At 41.4% G+C, this 21,559-nt stretch overlaps 1 protein-coding gene and 1 long non-coding RNA gene across 5 annotated transcripts in view; both read left to right on the top strand.

Moving 5' to 3' along the window:
- The window catches only part of PTPRQ (protein tyrosine phosphatase receptor type Q), a 447,893-nt gene extending 445,974 nt beyond the window's left edge, over positions 1-1,919 (top strand). For all 4 annotated transcript variants that reach the window (XM_056574450.1, XM_056574451.1, XM_056574448.1 and 1 more), the window contains one exon: positions 1,245-1,919. In XM_056574450.1, coding sequence (XP_056430425.1) covers positions 1,245-1,282 — 38 coding nt within the window. In that variant the 3' untranslated portion in view covers positions 1,283-1,919. The remainder of the gene's footprint in view (positions 1-1,244) is intronic.
- Positions 1,920-4,243: 2,324 nt separating this feature from the next.
- Positions 4,244-21,559, top strand: part of LOC130369329 (uncharacterized) — a 54,870-nt gene continuing 37,554 nt past the window's right edge. The window contains exon 1 of the long non-coding RNA XR_008892721.1: positions 4,244-4,391. This is a non-coding gene — a long non-coding RNA (uncharacterized LOC130369329). The remainder of the gene's footprint in view (positions 4,392-21,559) is intronic.

The following is a 21,559-nucleotide window of genomic DNA, read 5'->3' as shown; positions in this document are numbered from 1 at the left end:
AAACTAGGTAAGTATGTTCTTTTTTCCTATTTCTCCCCTGCCCTAGCACCAAATTGTAAACAAAAGGGATGGATAAACCCTTTAGGGGTACGTTCACACATTGATAAACTTGCAGCAGGTAACCTGTTACAAGAAATCTGCTGTGAGTTTTCAACGTGTGAACGTACCCTACAAGGGAGTCTGTATGCAGAGCAAAACTCTCAAAATTGCTGAGAGTACTATATATAACACTATATATATGTGTATATATGTATGACCATCACTTTAGATATGTCTACCACTATTCTCCCCATTCTTGGTAGAGGATCCTGATTCAGATCAGTAGAAGATCTCTAAACCTATGCGGTCAGTGTCTTCATCCTCCATAATAGAACTTTGGTGCACATGTACACTTTAACTTAGGTCTACAGTTTCTTTTCTTTTGCAAATATGTCCCAATACACAGTTTTTGTGGTGAACAAATGCAGTGTCAGCTGTTACCTGCACTTCAATAGAGAATTGCAAAACACAATACCCACTTGATGTTTTTTCTTTTTTCTCTCCTCTTTGGTGTGTTTCTGCATTTTTGGTCTCAGCGGGAGTTTTTCAATACTGCAGCATGTTGAGAATGTACACCACAAAGCGCCATTAAAAACACAATGTGGAAAGATAAGAATAATATAGTAATCACCCTAGTGTTGGCAAAAGTGATGGTGGTTTATTCACAAAACATCAAGGGGGAACACATCTGGTTCTAGAGACAAAACATTCAGCGGTTCCTGAATGTTCTGCTCTCCCATCCACCTTGTGATCTCCATGAATCTTCCCACTGCATGGAACGTAGGGTTGGCACACCCTCCATGTTCTCTATAGGAGTGCCTGAGATACAGGAGTTCAGTGTATGCATGGAGTGCACCTGACCCCTTGTTTCATGCAGTGAGGAGATTTGGTGCCATTGTTTGTGGAGGGTCTCATAGGTTGGGAGTTACATTTTTAAATGCTGGAGTACCCATTTAAGTCATATTAAAATCAAGGGTAGCATCAACAACATTCGTTTTTTAAGTTTTTGGATTTTTGTGTCCAAGTGATAATATGGTCACTTTCAGTCATGCTGGCTGTGCCCTTTTCCCTCTCATATAAGCTAATTTGACCAACCTAAGTGCAGGGAACACTACATATATGTTAATGGAGCAATTACTTGGCCAGAATGTTAGCTTGGTTGTGTTAACAGTATATTAACTATTATTCCTTGTTTATTATTTTAGGTGATGTTGAACTTGAATGGGAAGAGACAACAATGTAATATTCAGTATCAGACAAAACTGTTACCTGTGGCAGAAGCCAAAAGAAGAGCAGATACACAAAGAGACAGAAGCGCACATTGACAACCGGTTAATCCTGTGCCTTAAACTTTTGTCAGTGGTTATGTCATATGTAGAGAAACACAAGACATTCCAATATTTTGCACTGCTGTGGCCTATGAGGGAAACAATTAAAGAAGAAAGAAAGAAAGAAAGAAAGAAAGAGAAAGAAAGAAAGAAAAAAAAAACTATCTTGAAAGAGATAAGTAGAGCCAAACTGAACATAAAGTGTTACTATTCTCTTTGTGGATACCCCTGTTTGAATAATTACTGTCTCTTTGTAATATATATATATATATATATATATATATATATATATATATATATATAATGTTAAGGATTTGGAATTCCATGCTCTGATCCTGAACAGCTGAAGGGTCACCCTGTGACATAAGGGAAATATTTTGGCTTTTACACAGTACACAGTAGCTCTTCAGGGATACTTGGGGCTATTTAAGACTGCCAATTGTTTATTGTTCCTATTTCAATATTTTGCATATAGTTGATGATAAATTACCTTGTTTATCTTTCTCTTTTTTAATATATAAAATACATTGTAGAATAAAGGTTTGATTTACGATACCATCCACCGAGTTGATTTGTTGTTCTTGCTTTTACCTCTCAAAGATTAGAGATACACAAAGAGTATGTTTAGTATGTTTCTAGCAGAACATTGTGCTGTGCTGTACCAGAAAATTATGCCATTGATTTAATAGAATTTTAGCCAAGATACTTTGAGACGTATCTTGTTGATTGTGACTTCAAAGAAAAAAAGATATTATGAAGGGTACATACAAGCTCCAGAAGACTTTGTCTAGATAATGTATTAGCTACTTCTCAAGGTAAAACAATTATATTTGTAATATAAAAGCTATTCATTGATGTGATAAAGGATAACTTTCAGGCTAGAAAGACTGTCAAAATACATATGTAACCACCAGCACCACCAAAACAATGGTCCTTACAATTCATTGTTATCTGTGCTTTAGCAATAACATGTCTGTATAACCATAAAACAACTGCAGCCAACCACTGGCTTTGTCAAGGGGGTAGCTATCCAGAGACCTACAGGAGGCAATAGCCAGTGGTTACAATGTCTATGGTGAAACCTATAGACGTATTTGTTTCCCCAGCTTCAGTAAAAGTCAAGAATAAAAACAACTTATTTTGTAAAGTGTTATGCTTTATTCAGGATTTTAGCTTCCCTGGCATATTTTCTACTTATTTGAATTACTATTATTCTACAAAATTGATATTCTTTTTATCTGGACCAAAATGCTAATAAATATGAATTATAAATGGGCAATATATTCCTACACTGGCTTTTTGCTTAGATATCAGAGAGTGATCTAATTCCATTCTGCATATATTATGTGTGTTATACAAGTTTCATGGATACAGCTGGAATTCATTCAGATCTAGCTTTTCATAAAAAATAATACAAAAGAGAGAAAGACAGCAGAAAATATTCTCATTGTAGATAATTGCAGGTCACAACAGAGAGCGTCAATGGCTATTCAGCTGCAGACAATGATCTTTAATGTTCTATGGTTAAATGGAAGGACGGGCATCTGGAAGTTTTTGATTTCGGCCAAAAATGCCTTCCTCATTACCTAAAATGACAAAAACTCCATCTACCCTTAGAGTAACATTCAATTAACTATATAAAAACTGTATAACATTTCCTATTTTATGACTTCTTTTCTATGGCAGTGCTTAGCTGCTTAGATCAGTGTTTTTGTTTTAACCAGAGTGCTTTCAGCTGTTCCAAAACTGCAACTCCTAGCATGCTGGGAGTTGTAGTTTTGCCCCAGCTGGAGGCACCCTGGTTGGAAAACACTGACTTAGATCATGTACAATGCACTCACCATCAACTTTTCCCAAAATGTTTCCAAAAATAAATAAAAGACAGCAGCGGGTGACAGATTTAATGCAGTCAAGGCAATGTCAACATTTGAATCAGTTGATGCCCAAAGAAGTCCTTAACCCCTTAAGGACTCAGCCCATTTTGGCCTTAAGGACTCAGACAATTTAATTTTTACGTTTAAATTTTTTCCTCCTCGCCTTCTAAAAATCATAACTCTTTTATATTTTCATCCACAGACTAGTATGAGGGCTTGTTTTTTGTGCGACCAGTTGTCCTTTGTAATGACATAACTCATATCATAAAATGTATGGCGCAACCAAAAAACACTATTTTTGTGGGGAAATTAAAAAGAAAAACGCAATTTTTATAATTTTGGAAAATTTCGTTTTCACGCCGTACAATTTACGGTAAAAATGACGTGTGTTCTTTATTCTGAGGTTCAATACAATTAAAATGATACCCATTATTACATACTTCTTTTTAACCAAATTAGTACATTTATGATCCCTTTATTTTGATGACCTCTAACTTTTTTATTTTTCCGTATAAGCAGCGGTATGAGGGCTCATTTTTTGCGCCATGATCTGTACTTTTTTTTGATACCACATTTGCATATAAAAAACTTTTATTACATTTTTTATAATTTTTTTAAATAAAATGTATTTTAACCTCTTAAGGACGCAGGGCGTATGGATACGCCCTGCATTCCGAGTCCTTAAGGACGCAGGGCGTATCCATACGCCCGTGGGAATTCCGGTCCCCACCGCTAGCCGGTTGGGGACCGGAGCCGGATGCCTGCTGCCTGCTGAGACCCCCCATGTCGGCGATCGGAGAAAATCGCATGTCAATTCAGACATACGATTTTTTCCAATTCCGGGCTGATCGGGTCTCTGGTGACCCGATCACCCGGAAAATAGGGCTGATCGGAGATGTCAGCAACAACCCCGATCAGCCTAAAGGATTGGAGTGAGATCGCAAAGCTGCGATCTCCTCCTATCCCCTGCCATTACTCAGAACGGAGTTCTGACCAATGGCAGCGCAGGACAGGGGGTTGCCATGGCAACCCCCCGTTCTGCCCGCCCCTGGATGTCAAGGGGCTCTGGAAAGAAGATGGAGGCCGTACCTGCAGGAGAAGATGCCTGGGGACCTGGGATCTTCGCTGGAGCCTGCAGGATCCTGATCAGGTAGGGAATCCACAGTGGGGGGGGGGGGGGGGGGGAATTGAAAGTGAAAGTAAATCGATCTTTACTGTGGCAACCACTAGGAGGGCCAAACTGCAACTCCCAGCATGCCCAGAGAGCCAAAGGCTGTCTGGGCATGCTGGGAGTTGTAGTTTTGCAACATCTGGAGGGTCACAGTTTGGAGACCACTGTTACAGTGGTGCCCAAACAGTAGCCCTCCAGATGTTGCCAAACTACAACTCTCAGCATGCCTCGACTGCCCAGGCATGCTGGGAGTTGTAGTTCTGTAACATCTGTCCCTTCAGATTTAGCAATTTTCATGACATTTTTGAAAATTGCTGCTCTACTTTGAAGCCCTCTAATTTTTTCAAAAAGCAAAAGTATGTCCATTTTATGATGCCAACATAAAGTGGACATATTGTGTTTGTGAAGAAAAATAAAATTTATTTGGAATATCCATTTTCCTCACAATTAGAGAGCTTCAAAGTTAGAAAAATGCAAAATTTTCTAAATTTTCATGAAATTTTGGGTTTTTTCACCAAAAAAGGATGCAAGTAACACCGAAGATTTACCACCAAAATAAAGTAGAATATGTCACGAAAAAACTATCTCAGAATCAGAATATTCGGTAAAAGCGTTTTCGCGTTATTAATTTGTAAAGTGACGGTGGTCAGAAGTGCGAAAAAGGGCTCAGTCCTTAAGGTGAAAAAGGGCTGCGTCCTTAAGGGGTTAAAAAAGTAGCAATTTTGGACTTTTTTTTTTTTACGTTCACGCCGTTCACCGTACGGGATCATTAACATTTTATTTTAATAGTTCGGACATTTACGCACGCGGCGATACCAAATATGTCTATTAAATTAATTTTTTACGCTTTTTGGGGGTAAAATAGGAAAAAAAGGACGTTTTACTTTTTTATTGGGGAGGGGATTTTTCACTTTTTTTTTTACTTTTACATTTGTTTACATTTTTTTTACACTTGAATAGTCCCCATAGGGAACTATTCATAGCAATACCATGATTGCTAATACTGATCTGTTCTATGTATGGGAAATAGAACAAATCAGTGTTATCGGCTATCTTCTGCTCTGGTCTGCTCGATCTCAGACCAGAGCAGGAGACGTCGGGAGCTGGAAGGAGGAAGGTGAGGGGAGCTCCGTGCAGCGTTCTGAATGATCGGATCCCCGCAGCAGCGCTGCGGGCGATCCGATCATTCATTGAAATCGCGCACTGCCGCAGATGCCGGGATCTGTATTGATCCCGGCACCTGAGGGGTTAATGGCGGACGCCCGCAAGATCGCGGGCGTCGGCCATTGCCGGCGGGTCCCTGGCTGCGATCAGCAGCCGGGATCAGCTGTGCATGACACAGGCATCGCTCTGATGCCCGCGGTTATGCACAGGACGTAAATGTATGTCCTGGTGCGTTAGGTACCACCGCACAAGGACGTACATTTACGTCCTGCGTCCTTAAGGGGTTAATGGTTAGGCACACCACATTTTGCCCACATTTCCCCAGCATACCTGTCAAAAAGACATTCCTGTCAGGCTTATTGCCTTGAAAGGACCAATTGTTATTTATTTCTAACTATGTCTAGTCCTTTTCGCAAACATAAAGAGTTTCTATGCAGGACTTAAATGTGTGGTCTGCGCACTTTTGCGTCCTGCATAGAAATAGTTTGGACACGTTTGGTCCATTTAACTCAATGGGCTCACCAGGAAAAAGTTGTCAGCATAACTTTTTGTCGCATACTGAAAATGTGATGTGAATATGACTTTAACCTGTTTCCTGCTGTATACTCGTATTCTAAAAATAAAGTTACAAAAAGAGTGGATGGGTCCTGATCCTGCAGGATTTACTTTACTTTAATTTCATTGCTAAAACAAACAGGTTTTGTCTTTTTTTAGAAACCCTTAAATCCCCAGGCTATGACCTCAGTGCAGCAATGCCTCATATGCAATACAAGTTAGTAACATCCACAACACCTGTGCTGGTAGCCCTTTAACCCTTTAAGAATGTGGCCTAAGAGCTATCTCCTGCAGTCCAATAGACAATGAATGAAGCAGCAGGGCAGACGCTACACATGCATGCACTCTATTTCTATGGGAGTGCCGGAGATGCCTGAGTTCTGTACTCTAGTCTCTCCAGTGCTACCATAGAAAGAAATGAGAGTAGGAGTCCTGTTCCGGCGATCTCAGGGATCCCCCCATGATCAGCTGCCTATCCTGTGGATAGGGGATAAGACAGTTTTCAGTGGACAACCCCATTAATAGTCTGACAACCCCTTAGCTCCAATAAGGAAGTAGAATCCATAGATAGTATTCCAATGCCTATGGCATATGTTTATTGAAGAGTATAATAATAATAATAAAACAATAATGTGTTTCGGGGGTTAAGTCCCCCTTCTTCAGATTGTCCTAAGGACTGCATGTCCCAGCAGACCTTATATGCACTGTAAAATGACTGCCATGTACCGTATTTTTCGCCCTATAGGATGCACTGGAGTATAAGACGCACCCTATTTTTAGGTGCAAAATCTAAAAAATGAAAGATTTTGAACCCAATAGTGGTCTTCAACCTGCGGACCTCCAGATGTTGCAAAACTACAACTCCCAGCATCCCCGGACAGCCGTTGGCTGTCCGGGCATGCTGGGAGTTGTAGTTTTGCAACATCTGGAGGTCCGCAGATTGAAGACCACTGCATAGGAGGTAATACTCACGTGTCCCCGCCGCTCCGGACCCGTCACCGCTGCCATGGATGTCGCTCCATTGCTGTCGCCACGTCCCCGTCGCTCCGGAACGTCTCTGCTGCCGGCCGGGTATCCTTGCTCTCCGTCGCCGTCATCACGTCATTACGCACGACGATGCACGTACGCAACGACGTGATGACAAGGAAGGAGAGCGCCAGCCTTAACGGAGAAGACACTGAGGAGGCAGGTAAGGTCCCTCCCGGTGTCCTGTAAGCACTAACCCGGCTATTCAGTCGGGCTGTTCGGGACCGCGGCGGTCCCGAACAGCCCGGCTGCACAGCCGGGTTAGTGTCACTTTCCCTTCAGACGCGGCGGTCAGCTTTGATCGCCGTGTCTGAAGGGTTAATACAGGGCATCACCGCGATCGGTGATGTCCTGTATTAGCCGTGGGTCTCGGCTGTTGATGGCCGCAGGGACCGCCACAATAGGGGTGTATTTGCCGTTTAAAACGCACCGACTTTTTCCCCCCAGTTTTGGGGAAGAAAAAGTGCGTCTTATACGGCGAAAAATACGGTAGTTGATAGTCGGGATTACACAGGTAAAATATAAAACATCAATGCAAAGTAATACAAAAGTAACAAAAATGCACATATATACACACAAAAGGTCCTGCAAAAGAAACCTCATAAAATAAATCATAAAGATACAATATGAAATAAAACAGCTTGACCCCGTAGTAAAAATGGAAATGAGACTGAAAGACATTCATAGTATGTTTGCAAAGACATAGGGGGAGATTTATCAAAACCTGTGCAGAGGAAAAGTTTCCCATAGCAACCAATCCGATTTCTTCTTTCATGTTTAACAAGGCCTCTGCAAAATGAAAGAAGTGATCTGATTGGTTGCTATGGGCAACTGGGCACATTTTCCTTTGCATATGTCTTGATAAATCCCCCCATGGAGTAAATGCAGCCCCTTCAGACGTAATAAAAGTCGCTGTACAACTTTAGTAATAAAAAAAAAAAAAAAAAAAAAAGGGTTAATTTTCTATTAATTATAATAAATAAATTATTATGGGAATAAGATTAATAAAAGAACCTTAAAGAATTATATACATAAAATCCTTAAATCACAGAGAGCTTTCAATAAGTTTATTAAAGGGGTACTTCAGTGAAATTTTTTTTTTTTTAAATCAACTGGTGCCAGAAAGTTAAACTGATTTGTAAATTACTTCTATTAGAAAATCTTTACCCTTTCAGTACTTTTAAAGGGGTTAGCCAGGATTTTTATATATATATATATATATATATATATATATATATATATATATATATATATATATCAACTGGCTCCAGAAAGTTAAACAGATTTGTAAATTACTTCTATTAAAAAATCTTAATCCTTTCAGCACTTATGAGCTTCTGAAGTTAAGGTTGTTCTTTTCTGTCTAAGTGCTCTCTGATGACACGTGTCTCGGGAACCGCCCAGTTTAGAAGCAAATCCCCAAAGCAAACCTCTTCTAAACTGGGCGGTTCCCGAGACACGTGTCATCAGAGAGCACTTAGACAGAAAAGAACAACCTTAACTTCAGAAGCTCATAAGTACTGAAAAGATTAAGATTTTTTAATAGAAGTAATTTACAAATCTCAGTAGCAAAAATATTTACCCAAAACCTCAAGGAGAGTGTATATAATATTATTATTTATAATGAATGGAACAGAACGTGCTTCAATTAACAGTAATATTTATTATAGTATCACATCAATTGTAAAAATGAAATTAAGATGATCCCCTCACAGGGCCCTATGGGGGGATCAGACAATAAAATAAAATACACTAAAATAATTCCTGATGCCTCTAATGTTGCCTTTTTATTACATCTAACTCTGCTGGAACTTTTAATATCTCTGCTTTCAGTGAATACTGTAATCCTGATATACTTTTATACCAGAAGGACAATATTGCAACATTGTTCCATAACAACTGCCATTCATATTAATTGCCATTCATCTCTATTGAAAGACCAGTTTTGTGATTTGCTACACTCACACCCTTACAGGGAACCATTTATTGCAAGATATCTTTATATGTTATCTGCTATATGAACGCACATTAGAGGCATCAGGAATTATTTTAGTGTATTTAGTGTATTTTACGCCATTTTACCTTCATTCGGCATGCTGCAGGCTTAGAAAGTGGAGGGACAGAGAAGCTGCGCCTGCTGTAATAGGGAAAGCGATAGCTAGGTTGCTGCTAGGGGGTGTATTCAGGGTCCACTTTACTCCTAAAGCACTAGTCTAACATCTGCTTTAAGGACAGCACCCAAAAAAGCCCTTTTTAGGGCTCAAATATCAGTCCGTGTGTCTTGCAACAGCTGGAGGCAGCCTGGTTGGGAGGGAACCGCTGGTTAAAAGGGGTACTCCAGTATAAAACTTAAGTTCCTTCAAGCAACTAACTACAGTATTAAAAGGGCTATAAGTTCAGTTCGTGTGTCTTGCAACAGCTGGAGGCACCCTGATTGGGAGGGGACCGCTGGTTAAAAGGGGGTACTCCAGTGTAAAACTTAAGTTCCTTCAAGCAACTAACTACAGTATTAAAAGGGCTATAAGTTCAGTCCGTGTGTCTTGCAACAGCTGGAGGCACCCTGGTTGGGAGGGATCCGCTGGTTAAAAGGGGAACTCCGTGGGCAACCTTTTTTGCTCATTGTCACACTAGTGCAAATCACATTTGGTGTGACAGTTGTTCAAATAAAAAATAAAAAATACCTTTTTTGGGCTGTGAAATAAAACCAGTGCTGCCTAAAGGGGGGCTCTAACTATGTGCTGCCTAATATGGGGGAATCTATGTGCTGCCTAAAGGGGGGATCTAAATATGTGCTGCCTAAAGGGGGCTCTATGTGCTGCCTAAAGGGAGGCTCTAACTATGTGCTGCCTAATATGGGGGAATCTATGTGCTGCCTAAAGGGGGGCCCTAACTATGTGCTGCCTAACATGGGGGAATCTATGTGCTGCCTAAAGGGGGGATCTAACTATGTGCTGCCTAATATGGGGAAATCTATGTGCTGCCTAAAGGAGGGATCTAACTATGTGATGCCTAAAGGGGGGGTTATGTGCTACCTAAATTGGGTTAAAGCACGTTATTCCAAAGAATTTAGGAATAATAGGTGATTTATGCCCTTTATGGATTAAAACCAGACTCTGCATCAACTATGTAATTTTCCATGGGAGTTTTGCCATGGATCCCCCTCCAGCACGACACAGTCCAGGTATTAGTCCCCTTGAAACAACTTTTAAATCACTATTGTGGCCAGAAAGAGTCCCTGTGGGTTTTAAAATTCGCCTGCCCATTGAAGTCAATGGTGGTTCGCCCGATTCGCGAACATTTGCGGAAGTTCGCGTCATCACTAGTATGGAGTTATTCAGTACCATTGTGAGACACAACATCTAAAAACTCTGCATAATCATTAAAGAGTACCTGTCATCAACAAAAACTTTTAATATGTTGTTCATAATCATTAATGAAGACATATTGTAATATATCTTCATTAAAATATATTAATATTTATACCAGTTTTTTCATTTTATACTTTTGGCCACTAGGGGTCACTCTTCTATGCCTGGTCTGCAGGTAGCTTCCTATGCTTTTCATAGTAAGTGTACAGCTTTTAGGACTAATGCTGAAAGGGCTCTGGTCCTTCCACCGGAAGTTCACTACTCTCAGCTCAGGACTCACTCCCAGCCTGTGAGCTTCAAGCCTGCACATGCCTCTCATATAACAGAGGCCAGTCACCTCCCCCTCCCCCCTGCCCCTCACCACACATTATCTTATACATTGTATTATCTCACTGCACTCCCTGCTCAGTGCAGAGAGATAGGCTGCCATCCCTCCCCTGTACTTAGTCTGTATGCACACTGCAGAGCAGTGTTTCCCAACCAGGGTGCCTCCAGCCGTTGCAAAACTACAACTCCCAGCATGCCCGGACAGCTGTTGGCTGTCTGGGCATGCTGGGAGTTGTAGTTTTGCAACAGCTGGAGGTGCCCTGGTTGGGAAACACTGCTGCAGAGGGAAAGCAGCATACAGGAAGACTGGCAGAAGCAGAGTCCCAGCCAGGCTTCATATGACATCATGCCTGCCGGGACCCGCCTCCTTCCACCCCTCAGAAAGACAGTGCTCCTGAGCTAATGAAGAGGGATAAAAAAAAAGGTATTTCCACAGCATTTTAAACCTCAATAAACACAGGGATATGCATAGTTAGAGAAAAGGACAGATGGGAAGGGGGATCCGGGAAAGTTTAGATGATGACAGGTACTCTTTAAAAACAGTCTGAGTAAAGTGCAATCCCCATTTGTTAGTGTTTAAAAAGAATAAAAACTCATTAAGATCAGAAAGACCACATCTACAGATAAAAAAAGTAATTCATAAAATGTTAAACATATTTACAGTATCTAAATAAGGTGTGTGGATATACATGGCGCTCCTCAAATAATCTGATAAATAAATTAGCAAACCTCGACGCACATTTGAGCCCATGGCTGTACCGGTATACTGAGAAAAAATTTGACCGGAAAACTTGCACGTTAGTACCATTTTACAGTCTGTAGTATTACATCTCCTGGATTGTATAGTTAACCACACATTACAGTTTTCATTGGTCAGTACGCATCACGTGACCAGTGTCACCTGTCTGAAGGGGCTGTATTTACTCCATCTCTTTGTTTACAAACATACTATGAATCTCTTTCAGCCTCATTTCCATTTTTACTCCCAGGTCAAGCTGTTTAATTTCATATTGTATCTTATGATTTATTTTATGTAGCTCCTTTTGCTGGACCTTTTGTATGTATAAATGTGCATTTTTGTTAATTTTGTATTACTTTGCATTGTTGTTCTATATTTTACCTGTGTAATCCCACCTATCAACTACATGGCATCCATTCAGGGCCGTTTGGGGGCCCCAAGCAAAATTGACATGGAGGCCTCCCCTTCCCCACATGGGACATTATATGTGAGGGGCACATGACATGCCCCCCCCCATCATGTGCCCATATAATGCCACCCTGTCATGTGCCCCTCACATATAATTCCCCCCTGTCATGTGCCCCTCACTTATAATAACCCCTGTCCTGTGTCCCTCACATATAATGCCCCATGTCATGTTCTCCTCACATATAATGCCCCCTGTCCTGCCCCCTCAGGGGGCATTATACGTGAGGGGCACATGACATGGGGCGTTATATGTGAGGGGCACAGGACATTGGTTATTATAAGTGAGGGGCACATGACAGGGGGGGGGCATTATATGTTAGGGGCACATGACAGGGGGGCATTCTATGGGCACATGATGGGGCGCCCTGTCATGTGCCCCTCACATATAATGGCCCCCTGTCATGTGCCCCTCACTTATAATAACCCCTGTCCTGTGCGCCCCCCCCCCCCCCCCCGTTAATAATTCCCCTGCACCATAGCGCCCGAGCAGCTCTCACCTTTCTCACATGCTGCTCTGTTCTTGATGTGTGAGCCGCGGGGACGTGATCTCCGGGCGCCGGTGCGATGGTGTGACGTCATCGCGCTGGCCTGCCATGGATGGTGTCCCCGCGGCTCACACTGCGTGAACGGAGCAGCATCAGAGAAAGGTGAGGGAATGATGGAGCTGGACAGCTGACAGCTCCCGCTCCATCATTCTACAGGACAGGAGGGGCTTTAGTCTCTGCCTCCCATCCCGCTCCAGGCTCTCGCGCTGCTGGCCCGGCCGGCCGACAGGGCGAGCTGCCAAACCGGGATGGGGGCAGGAGGACGGCCCGGCAGGACAAGCACCGGTTCTGCTCGGGGCCCCGGGTCAGCTCGGGGCCCCAAGCAATTGCTTGGTTTGCCTGTCCTGTAGCAACGGGCCTGCATCCATTTTACTGTGCCTATAAGGGACATGCAGTCCTTATGTCAATTTGAAGAAGGGGGACTAAACTCCAGAAACGCTTTATTGTTTTATCATTATACTCTTCAATAAACATATGCCATAGGCATTGGACTACATCTATGGATTCACCTTTCTTATTGGAGCGAAGCAGTGCCTGATATAGAGGCTTTTTACTTTATTGGTGCAGAAGTCAAAGGCACTGACATTATCAGAGCAGCATTACACAGCTTGGTAAGCATGATATTACCTGGCTCTGTACACAGCGAGTGGGCGCATGAGCAGAATGTTATGACTGGCTCTATTCAGGACAACCACCGTGTGTGAAGTGGCTCATACTAGGCTAGGCAGTCAAACTGTCTCAGTACAAAGTGAGTGAGAATTATTTCTTATGTATTCAATGGCTGTGCTCTCTGTCTAATGTTCCTCTCAAACCCTGTCTAGAAAGCTATATTTATACCAGCTGTTGTCTACATGGGGAGAAAATTAAGGTTCCCTTCATATGGTGTCCTTGGACCCCCCGAGATCTAACACTTAGATCGGATATATCTCTGTTTTACATTTTGGACTGATGATAGTATACTATTTTTCTTTTTTGCAGGCAATAGGTCTAAGAAGTCAAGACACAGTGATTGTTATTCTTTTCAACGGCCTTTTCCTAATGATTCTAATAAAGACATCTGTGCAATTTGCTTATTGCTAAAGGAAGAAAACACCTTTTAGATGCCAATTTTTTTTTCATGTTCCCATTTCCCAATTTATTTAAATAATTGGTCAAGTGTAACCACATAAGAAGCATAACTTTTCTGTGGGTACTTGTAACAATTTCTTCTTTATCATCCAGTTCCTCTGACTCCTTAAAGGGGTACGCCACTGGAAAAAAAAATTTTTTAAATCAGCTGGTGCCAGAAAGTTATTCAGATATTTTACCCCTTAACCTCTTAAGGACCAAGCTTTTTTCTGTTTTTGCACTTTTGTTTTTTCCTCCTTACCTTTTAAAAATCATAACCCTTTCGATTTTGCACCTAAAAGTCCATATGATGGCTTATTTTTTTGCGCCACCAATTCTACTTTGTAATGACAGTCATTTTACCCAAAACTCTACGGTGAATTGGAAAAAAAAATCATTGTGCGACAAAATTGAAGAAAAAACACCATTTTGTAAATTTTGGGGGCTTCTGTTTCTACACCATGAATTTTTCGGTAAAAAGGACACCTTCTCTTTATTCTGTAGGTGCATATGGTTAAAATGATACCCTACTTATATAGGTTTTCTTTTGTCGTACTTTTGGAAAAAATGATGACTGCATGCACAAAAATGTATACATTTAAAATTGTCATCTTCTGACCCCTATAATTTTTTTTTTCTGCGTACGGGGTGGTACAAGGGCTAATTTTTTGCACAGTGATATGAAGTTTTAATCAGCACCATTTTTGTTTTGATCAGACTTTTTGATCGCTTTCTATTCCTTTTTTCATGGTAAAAAAAGTGACCAAAAATACATTATTTTGGACTTTGGAATTTTTTTGCGCGTACGCCATTGACCGTGCGGTTTAATGTATGATATATTTTTATAGTTTCGACATTTACGCACACGGCGATACCACATATGTTTATTTTTATTATGTTTATATTTTTTATGTGGAATTTGGGAAAAGGGGGTGATTTAAACTTTTAATAAGGAAGGGGTTAATGTGTATGTTTTTAAGCTTTTTTTTTTACTTTTTTTTTTACATTTTAGTCCCCTTAGGGGACTTTTAGGAGGAATCATTTGATTCCTCATACAGATCAATGTTGTTTCATAAAACCACATTGATTTGTGTGCTCTGAGCTCGATTGATAAAGCCTGGTCCTGCTAGACTTTATCATTCAGAGCACAGGAGCCGCCGTGGAAGGAGAGGTAAGCCCTCAGGCTACCTCCACAGTGGGCGATCCACCCCACTGGACCACCAGGGATGGGATACAGGCACCTTTAGATACCACTGTCCGCTTTGACAGCGGTGATCTATAGGGTTAATGGCAGCCACGGTGATCGCCGGTGTGGCCGGTATGACGCAGGCTTGAGTCAGGGGCCCGCATCATACCCCGTTAACAGCACATGGACATTAACAGGTTAATGACCACAGACGTATATGTACGTCCGTGGCCGACTCCCGATCTGTGAAGCTTCGTATCTGTGGGGTCCCGATTGCTATAAGCAACTGGGACTCACAGCTAATACCGGACATCACTGATCGGGCTGATGTCCGGTATTAACCCTTTAGACACCGCGATCAAAGTTGATTGGGGCATCTAAAATGAGAGCATATCCTGCCGGTTAGCTCAGCGGAGTTGTTCGGGACCGTCCCAGTGAAATCGCGGCACCCCGAACAGCTGAGAGAACAGCAGAGGCTCCCTACCTGGCTCCACGCTGTCTGATCTGTGTTTGATTGCTCCAAGCCTGAGATCCAGGTTTGAGCAATCAAGCACAGATAACACTGATCAATGCTATGCTATGACATAGTATTGAACAGTGCTGGCAATCAGGGTGATGCATGTTATAGCCCCTATGGGGGCTATAACATTGCAAAAGAAGAGTTAATAAATGTGATTTAACCCCTTCCCTAATGAAAGTCTGAATCACCCCCCCTTTTCCCATTTAAAAAAGAAAATAGTGTAAATATATACTCGAGTATAAGCCGAGTTTTTCAGCACGATTTTTCGTGCTGAAAACACCCCCCTCGGCTTATACTCGAGTGAACTCTCCACCTGCAGTGGTCTTCAACCTGCGGACCTCCAGAGGTTTCAAAACTACAACTCCCAGCAAGCCCGGGCAGCCATCAGCTGTCCGGGCTTGCTGGGAGTTGTAGTTTTGAAACCTCTGGAGGTCCGCAGGTTTAAGACCACTGCGGCCTTCGACATCATCCAGCCCCCTCTCACCCCCTTTAGTTCTGTACAGTACTCGCCTCCGCTCGGCGCTGGTCCGGTGCTGCAGGACTGTCCGGTGAGGAGGTCGTCCGGTGGGATAGTGGTTCCGGGCTGCTATCTTCACCGGGGAGGCCTCTTCTAAGCGCTTCGGGCCCGGCCCCAGAATAGTCACGTTGCCTTGACGACGACGCAGAGGTACGTTCATTACCAACGTCCTTCTGCGTCATCGTCAAGGCAACGCCTCTATTCTGGGCCCGAAGCGCAGAGAAGAGGCCCCCCGGTGAAGATAGCAGCCCGGAACCACTATCCCACCGGACGACCTCCTCACCGGACAGTCCTGTAGCACCGGACCAGTGCCGAGCGGAGGTGAGTACTGTACAGAACTAAAGGGGGTAAGAGGGGGCTGGATGATGTCGAAGGCCGCAGTGGTCTTCAACCTGCGGTCCTCCAGAGGTTTCAAAACTACAACTCCCAGCAAGCCCGGACAGCCGATGGCTGCCCGGGCTTGCTGGGAGTTGTAACTTTGAAACCTCTGGAGGTCCGCAGGTTGAAGACCACTGAGGGCGGATAGTTCACAAGAGGATGATGACAAGAGGATGATGACAAGGGGATGATGAAGGCGGGGGTGTGGGATGATGACAAGGGGATGATGACAAGGGGATGATGAAGGGGGGGGTGTGGGATGATGACAAGGGGATGATGAAGGAGGGTGGGGATGATGACAAGGGGATGATGAAGGGGGTGGGGATGATGACAAGGGGATGATGAAGGGGAGTGGGGATAATGACAAGGGGATGATGAAGGGGGGTGGGGATGATGACAAGGGGATGATGAAGGGGGGATGATGACAGGCAGTGATGATGATGAGGGTCTGGATGATGACAGGGGGGGGGGATGATGTATTTCCCATCCTAGGCTTATACTCGAGTCAATAACTTTTCCTGGGATTTTGGGGTGAAATTAGAGGCCTCAGCTTATATTCGGATCGGCTTATACTCGAGTATATACGGTAATTAAATAAATAATATTTGGTGATATGTAGTATTGCCGCATGCATAAATGTCCGAACTATAAAAATATATTATTAATTAAACCACATGGTCAGTGGCGTATACGCAAAAAAATTCCAGAGTCCAAAATAGCGTATTTTTGGTCACTTTTTATACCATACAAATTTTTATAAAAAGCGATGAAAAAATCAGATCAAAACAAAAATGGTACCTATAAAAACTTCAGATCATGGTGCAAAAAAGGAGCCCTCATACTGCCCCATAAACAGAAAAATAAAAAAAAGTTATAAGGGTCTGAAGAGGACATTTTTAAACTTATTAATTTTCATGCATGTAGTTTTTACTTTTTCCAGAAGTAAGACAAAATCAAACCTATATAAGTAGGGTGTCATTTTAATCATATGGACCTACAGAAAAGATAAGGTGTCATGTTTACCGAAAAATGTACTGCGTAGAATCGAAAGCCACCAAAAGTTACAAAATTACGTTTTTTCTTAAATTTTGTCGCACAATGTCATTACAAAGTAGAATTGGTGGTGCAAACAAAAAGCCATCATATGGATTGTTAGATGCAAAATTGAAAGGGTTATGATTTTTAAAAGGTAAGGAGGAAAAAACGAAAGTGCAAAAATGGAAAAACGCTTGGTCCATTCTATTTAAACATCTTAATCCTTCAAGTACTTATCAGCTGCTAAATGCTGCACAGGAAGTTCTTTTCCTTTTGAATTTCCTGTCTGTCTGACCACAGTGCTCTCTGTTGACACCTGTGCATTTTAGGGACTGTCCAGAGAAGGATGGGTTTGCTATGGGGATTTGTTCCTGCTCTGAACAGTTCCTAAAATTGTCAGAGGTGTCAGTAGAGAGCACTGTGGTCAGACAGAAAGGAAGTTCAAAAAGAAAAGAACTTCCTGTGGAGCATTTAGCAGCTGATAAGTACTGGAAGGATTAAGATTTTAAAATAGAAGTAATTTACAAATCTGTTTAACTTTCTGGCACCAGTTGATAAAATAAATAAAATAAAAGATTCCATTGCAGTACCCCTTTTAATGTGGGTTCCCATACAGGAGTCCCAGATAACTTTTATTTGTTCCACAAAGTGAACATATCAAAGCTTATTAAAGCGGTGAAACAGTGTTTGGAATCTGACAAAGACATTTCATCTAAGCACTATTTTTCTCAATCCGGCAAGAAGACTTTTCCAGGCCATCCGCTTCTCATCTCCTTCCTCCAATTAGACTAGAACAAGGCTAAAAATGCATATTCTTCTTCTCAGGTTTGCAAATAAACATCGGCAGCCCTCCTATGTGCTAGGTCTTTATGTGTTTAGCTACAAGAGAACTAAAAGAGTATATTCACAAAATGTATTTAATTAAATAAGCATTGAAGTTCTTGTGTACAGAAGTCTGGCCTTTACTAATGCTATTGGAAGATCATTATGGATAAAAGAATGGGCTATGAGATTTGCCCTCTAAGCATAACTTTTGTTCCCTGACAATTCAACCTGAGAGTTTTTGCAGTCCTATTCTAAAAAAAAAAATCTTAATGAAGAGAAAAGGTTCAATCTTTCCTTCTACTTCTGAAAGAATAGATTTTTTTCTCCATGAGGAGGTAATTTTAGGGGAGACAGGAGAAGAGGGTTAAGAAGAAAGTATGCTTCCTTCTCCTTTAAAGAAAGTGTCCTCCCAATAAAATTTTACCAATGACACGGTTGGAGAACCCACCAGTGGGTGTAATATTGAACAAATTTGTTCAAGTTTTGTCAATCACTACTTTCGATTAATGGGTACTCCCGGTAGTAAACAAAATATATGCATTGGAGTTTCTAGGAAACCTAAGAGACAAGTTTCTGCTAAACTCTTTCACTTATCCCCATCTTTTTTCATTAGTCAAGGAACTTACCAGGAAAAGCACTCTGGAATTTGTTCCCACACACAAAGATATCAAGACGTCTACTGGAATATTTATTGTACCCAAACCAAGCAACAAATTGAGGTTGACTATAGACCTCACACACTATTGACCTGACAGATGCCTACCTTCATGTTTTAACACTTTTAGCTCACCCAGATCGCACCAAACTCCCCCTAAGGGTCTGGATGATAAATTAAACCTGTTCAGGCAAAAAAGGTTGTCTAAAGAAGTCTTCTCTAACATCTCCAACTCTATAAAATCCTATATAAAGAGGACTTATGCCAGAATTTAGATAATTTTTTGTTTAGTAGTGTCTTTATCAAATGTCTCTTTACAGAAAGTCTTTCACTTTTTTTGGTAAGACGTAAAGAAGGGACTTAACCTTTACATGGTGAGGATCCAATTCTCAGGAATACATTTTGAACGTAATGGAACATTTGATAAATATGCTATTATTGCAAGACTTTTTTTTTAAAGATGTCAATAACATTAGATCATGTGTTCACCAACCAGTTTCTTCCTGGGACACATAGTGTTGAAACATCTTATCAAGCGATGAGCAAATTTTTGAAAAATTTGATTCAGCCAATTCACAGGATTTTCCCCCCAAATTTGGTTTGGTCCGAATTTATTTGCATCAAATCGCTATTAAAAACAGCTATTTCTGGCCTATAGAGAGCCTCAATAGGGGTGTGGAACACTTTGCCATGCTATAACATGCATAGGGTGTGTGCTGGGTTAGTGAAATAATACTGTTATTCAGTATGACATGCTGATCAAAGGCAATGCTATTAAAATTTCTGTCACAGAGTGGCACAATGACAGAGCCTGGAGGTGGCATCAGTATGAGGAGACCATATAGTGGCTGAATGACACAGTGTGGAAGTGACGGCAGCATGAGGAGAACATATAGTGGCTGAATGACACAGCGTGGAGGTGGCGCCAGCATGAGGAGAACATATAGTGGCTGAATGACACAGCGTGGAGGTGGTGGCAGCATAAGGAGACCATATAGTGACTGAATGACACATCCTGGAGTTGGCGGAAGAATCAGGAGACATTTAGTCTCAATAGGGGTGTAGAACACTTTGTCTTGTCCTAACACGCATAGGGAGTATGCTGTGTTAGGGAAATAATACTGTTATTCAGTATGATATGCAGATTACAGGCATCGCTATTAGAATCACTGCCGCAGAGCGTCTGGATGTGGCAGCAGGGCGACCACATGGCATCAAAATTGTACAGAATAAAGACTTTTTTAAATGTAATTTTTATTTAACTTAACTTGAATTTATTTAAATTTTTTGAGTACCCATTCTGGTGAGCATCAAGCTCGCGGTCCTCCGCCAGGTGAGAAACCACCTGTCTCTCAGCGCTCCCCTGACTGTGAAAGTGCGAATGTTTCATTTAATCAGTTTTGGTTCATTGTTATCACTCCAACCTGTTTCATTGGATTCTTGTGGTAATGCCACAGATAATATATGACGTTGATGACCATACGGCCTCACAATAGAAAAGATTAAAGATGTTTTGTAAAATTTAAATTGAAGATTTTAGATACATGAAAATGTTAAAAGTTTAATCTACGGTGCCAACAGCATAAAGAGACCATATGGTGGCACAATGACACAGCCTGGAGGTGGCAGCAGCATGAGAAGACCCTAGGGCCTTACAATTCCAAAGATTAAAAGATACATTTTCAAATTTGAACATTTATGGTAGCTAGTGCCACCATAAAATTTTTTAGGTAATGTCCCAGCAGCATGATGAGACCATAGGGCCTCACAATTCCTAAGAATAAAAGATACATTTTCAAATTTTGAGTTTTTATGGTAGCTAGTGCTACTGTGCTACCATAAAAAAATTCTTAGGTAATGTCCCAGAACCATGAAGAGACCACATGGCATCAAAATGACATATCCAATCTGGAAGAAAATTCACAATGAACACATATGTACGCTTTAAAATAGCTTTTAGCAAATTCTTAATAATTCGTACAAACTTGTTGGATGTTCCACTTTTTTCAATTGCATTCGTTACAAAATAGTACTTCACCCCAAGTGCTCATTAAAGAACGTCCGACATTTCCTGATCCAGCTGCCGATCTATCTTTGCCCTAGCACGGGCATAGCGGAGTGGATCCTCCTTCCTCTCACGAAGGGGAAAAGCAGGTGAGTGTGTAGGCCGGACACTTCTGACATTTCGGAGGACACGCCCCCTTTCTCAAGTGACCCTATCGTGCACCCATCACCTATTACATAGTAATCATCTCTCACAAGAACTCATTTCTGGAATGAGAAATTTAAAAACACATATATGTTCAAATCATTAGAGTAACATTTAATCAGATGTTAACAACCCTTTTATTGGAATTTTAGTACCTTTAAGAGGATAGCAGATGGCATCAGTCTTAATAATGCTGTTACAGTTTTGGCAATTCAAGCACGGAAAGGTACCTTTTTTTTTTGTACCTAAGAATGATTGTTTTGCTTTTCGTTTTTCTTTCATGTCTGCACGGACTAGATAATTTGCCAACAATTTCGCTTTTTTATATATAAATCTAGGTAATTTTTCAAACATTTTTCCATATTTGGGGTCGGCACGTAACAGTCCCCAATATTTGTTCACTGTCTTTTTAATTGATTGTGCATGGCAGTCATACATGAAAGAAAAATTCTTATCTTCATTTCCCTTTTTATTTTTATCCTTCCTCTGTCTTAAATTAACTCTTGGTATTTTTTGCACCTCC

This window comes from Hyla sarda, chromosome 4, assembly GCF_029499605.1.
Source record: "Hyla sarda isolate aHylSar1 chromosome 4, aHylSar1.hap1, whole genome shotgun sequence".
Taxonomy (NCBI): Eukaryota; Metazoa; Chordata; class Amphibia; order Anura; family Hylidae; genus Hyla; species Hyla sarda.
The sequence above is the reverse complement of the archived record's forward strand: the minus strand, read 5'-3'. Positions and strand labels throughout refer to the sequence as shown.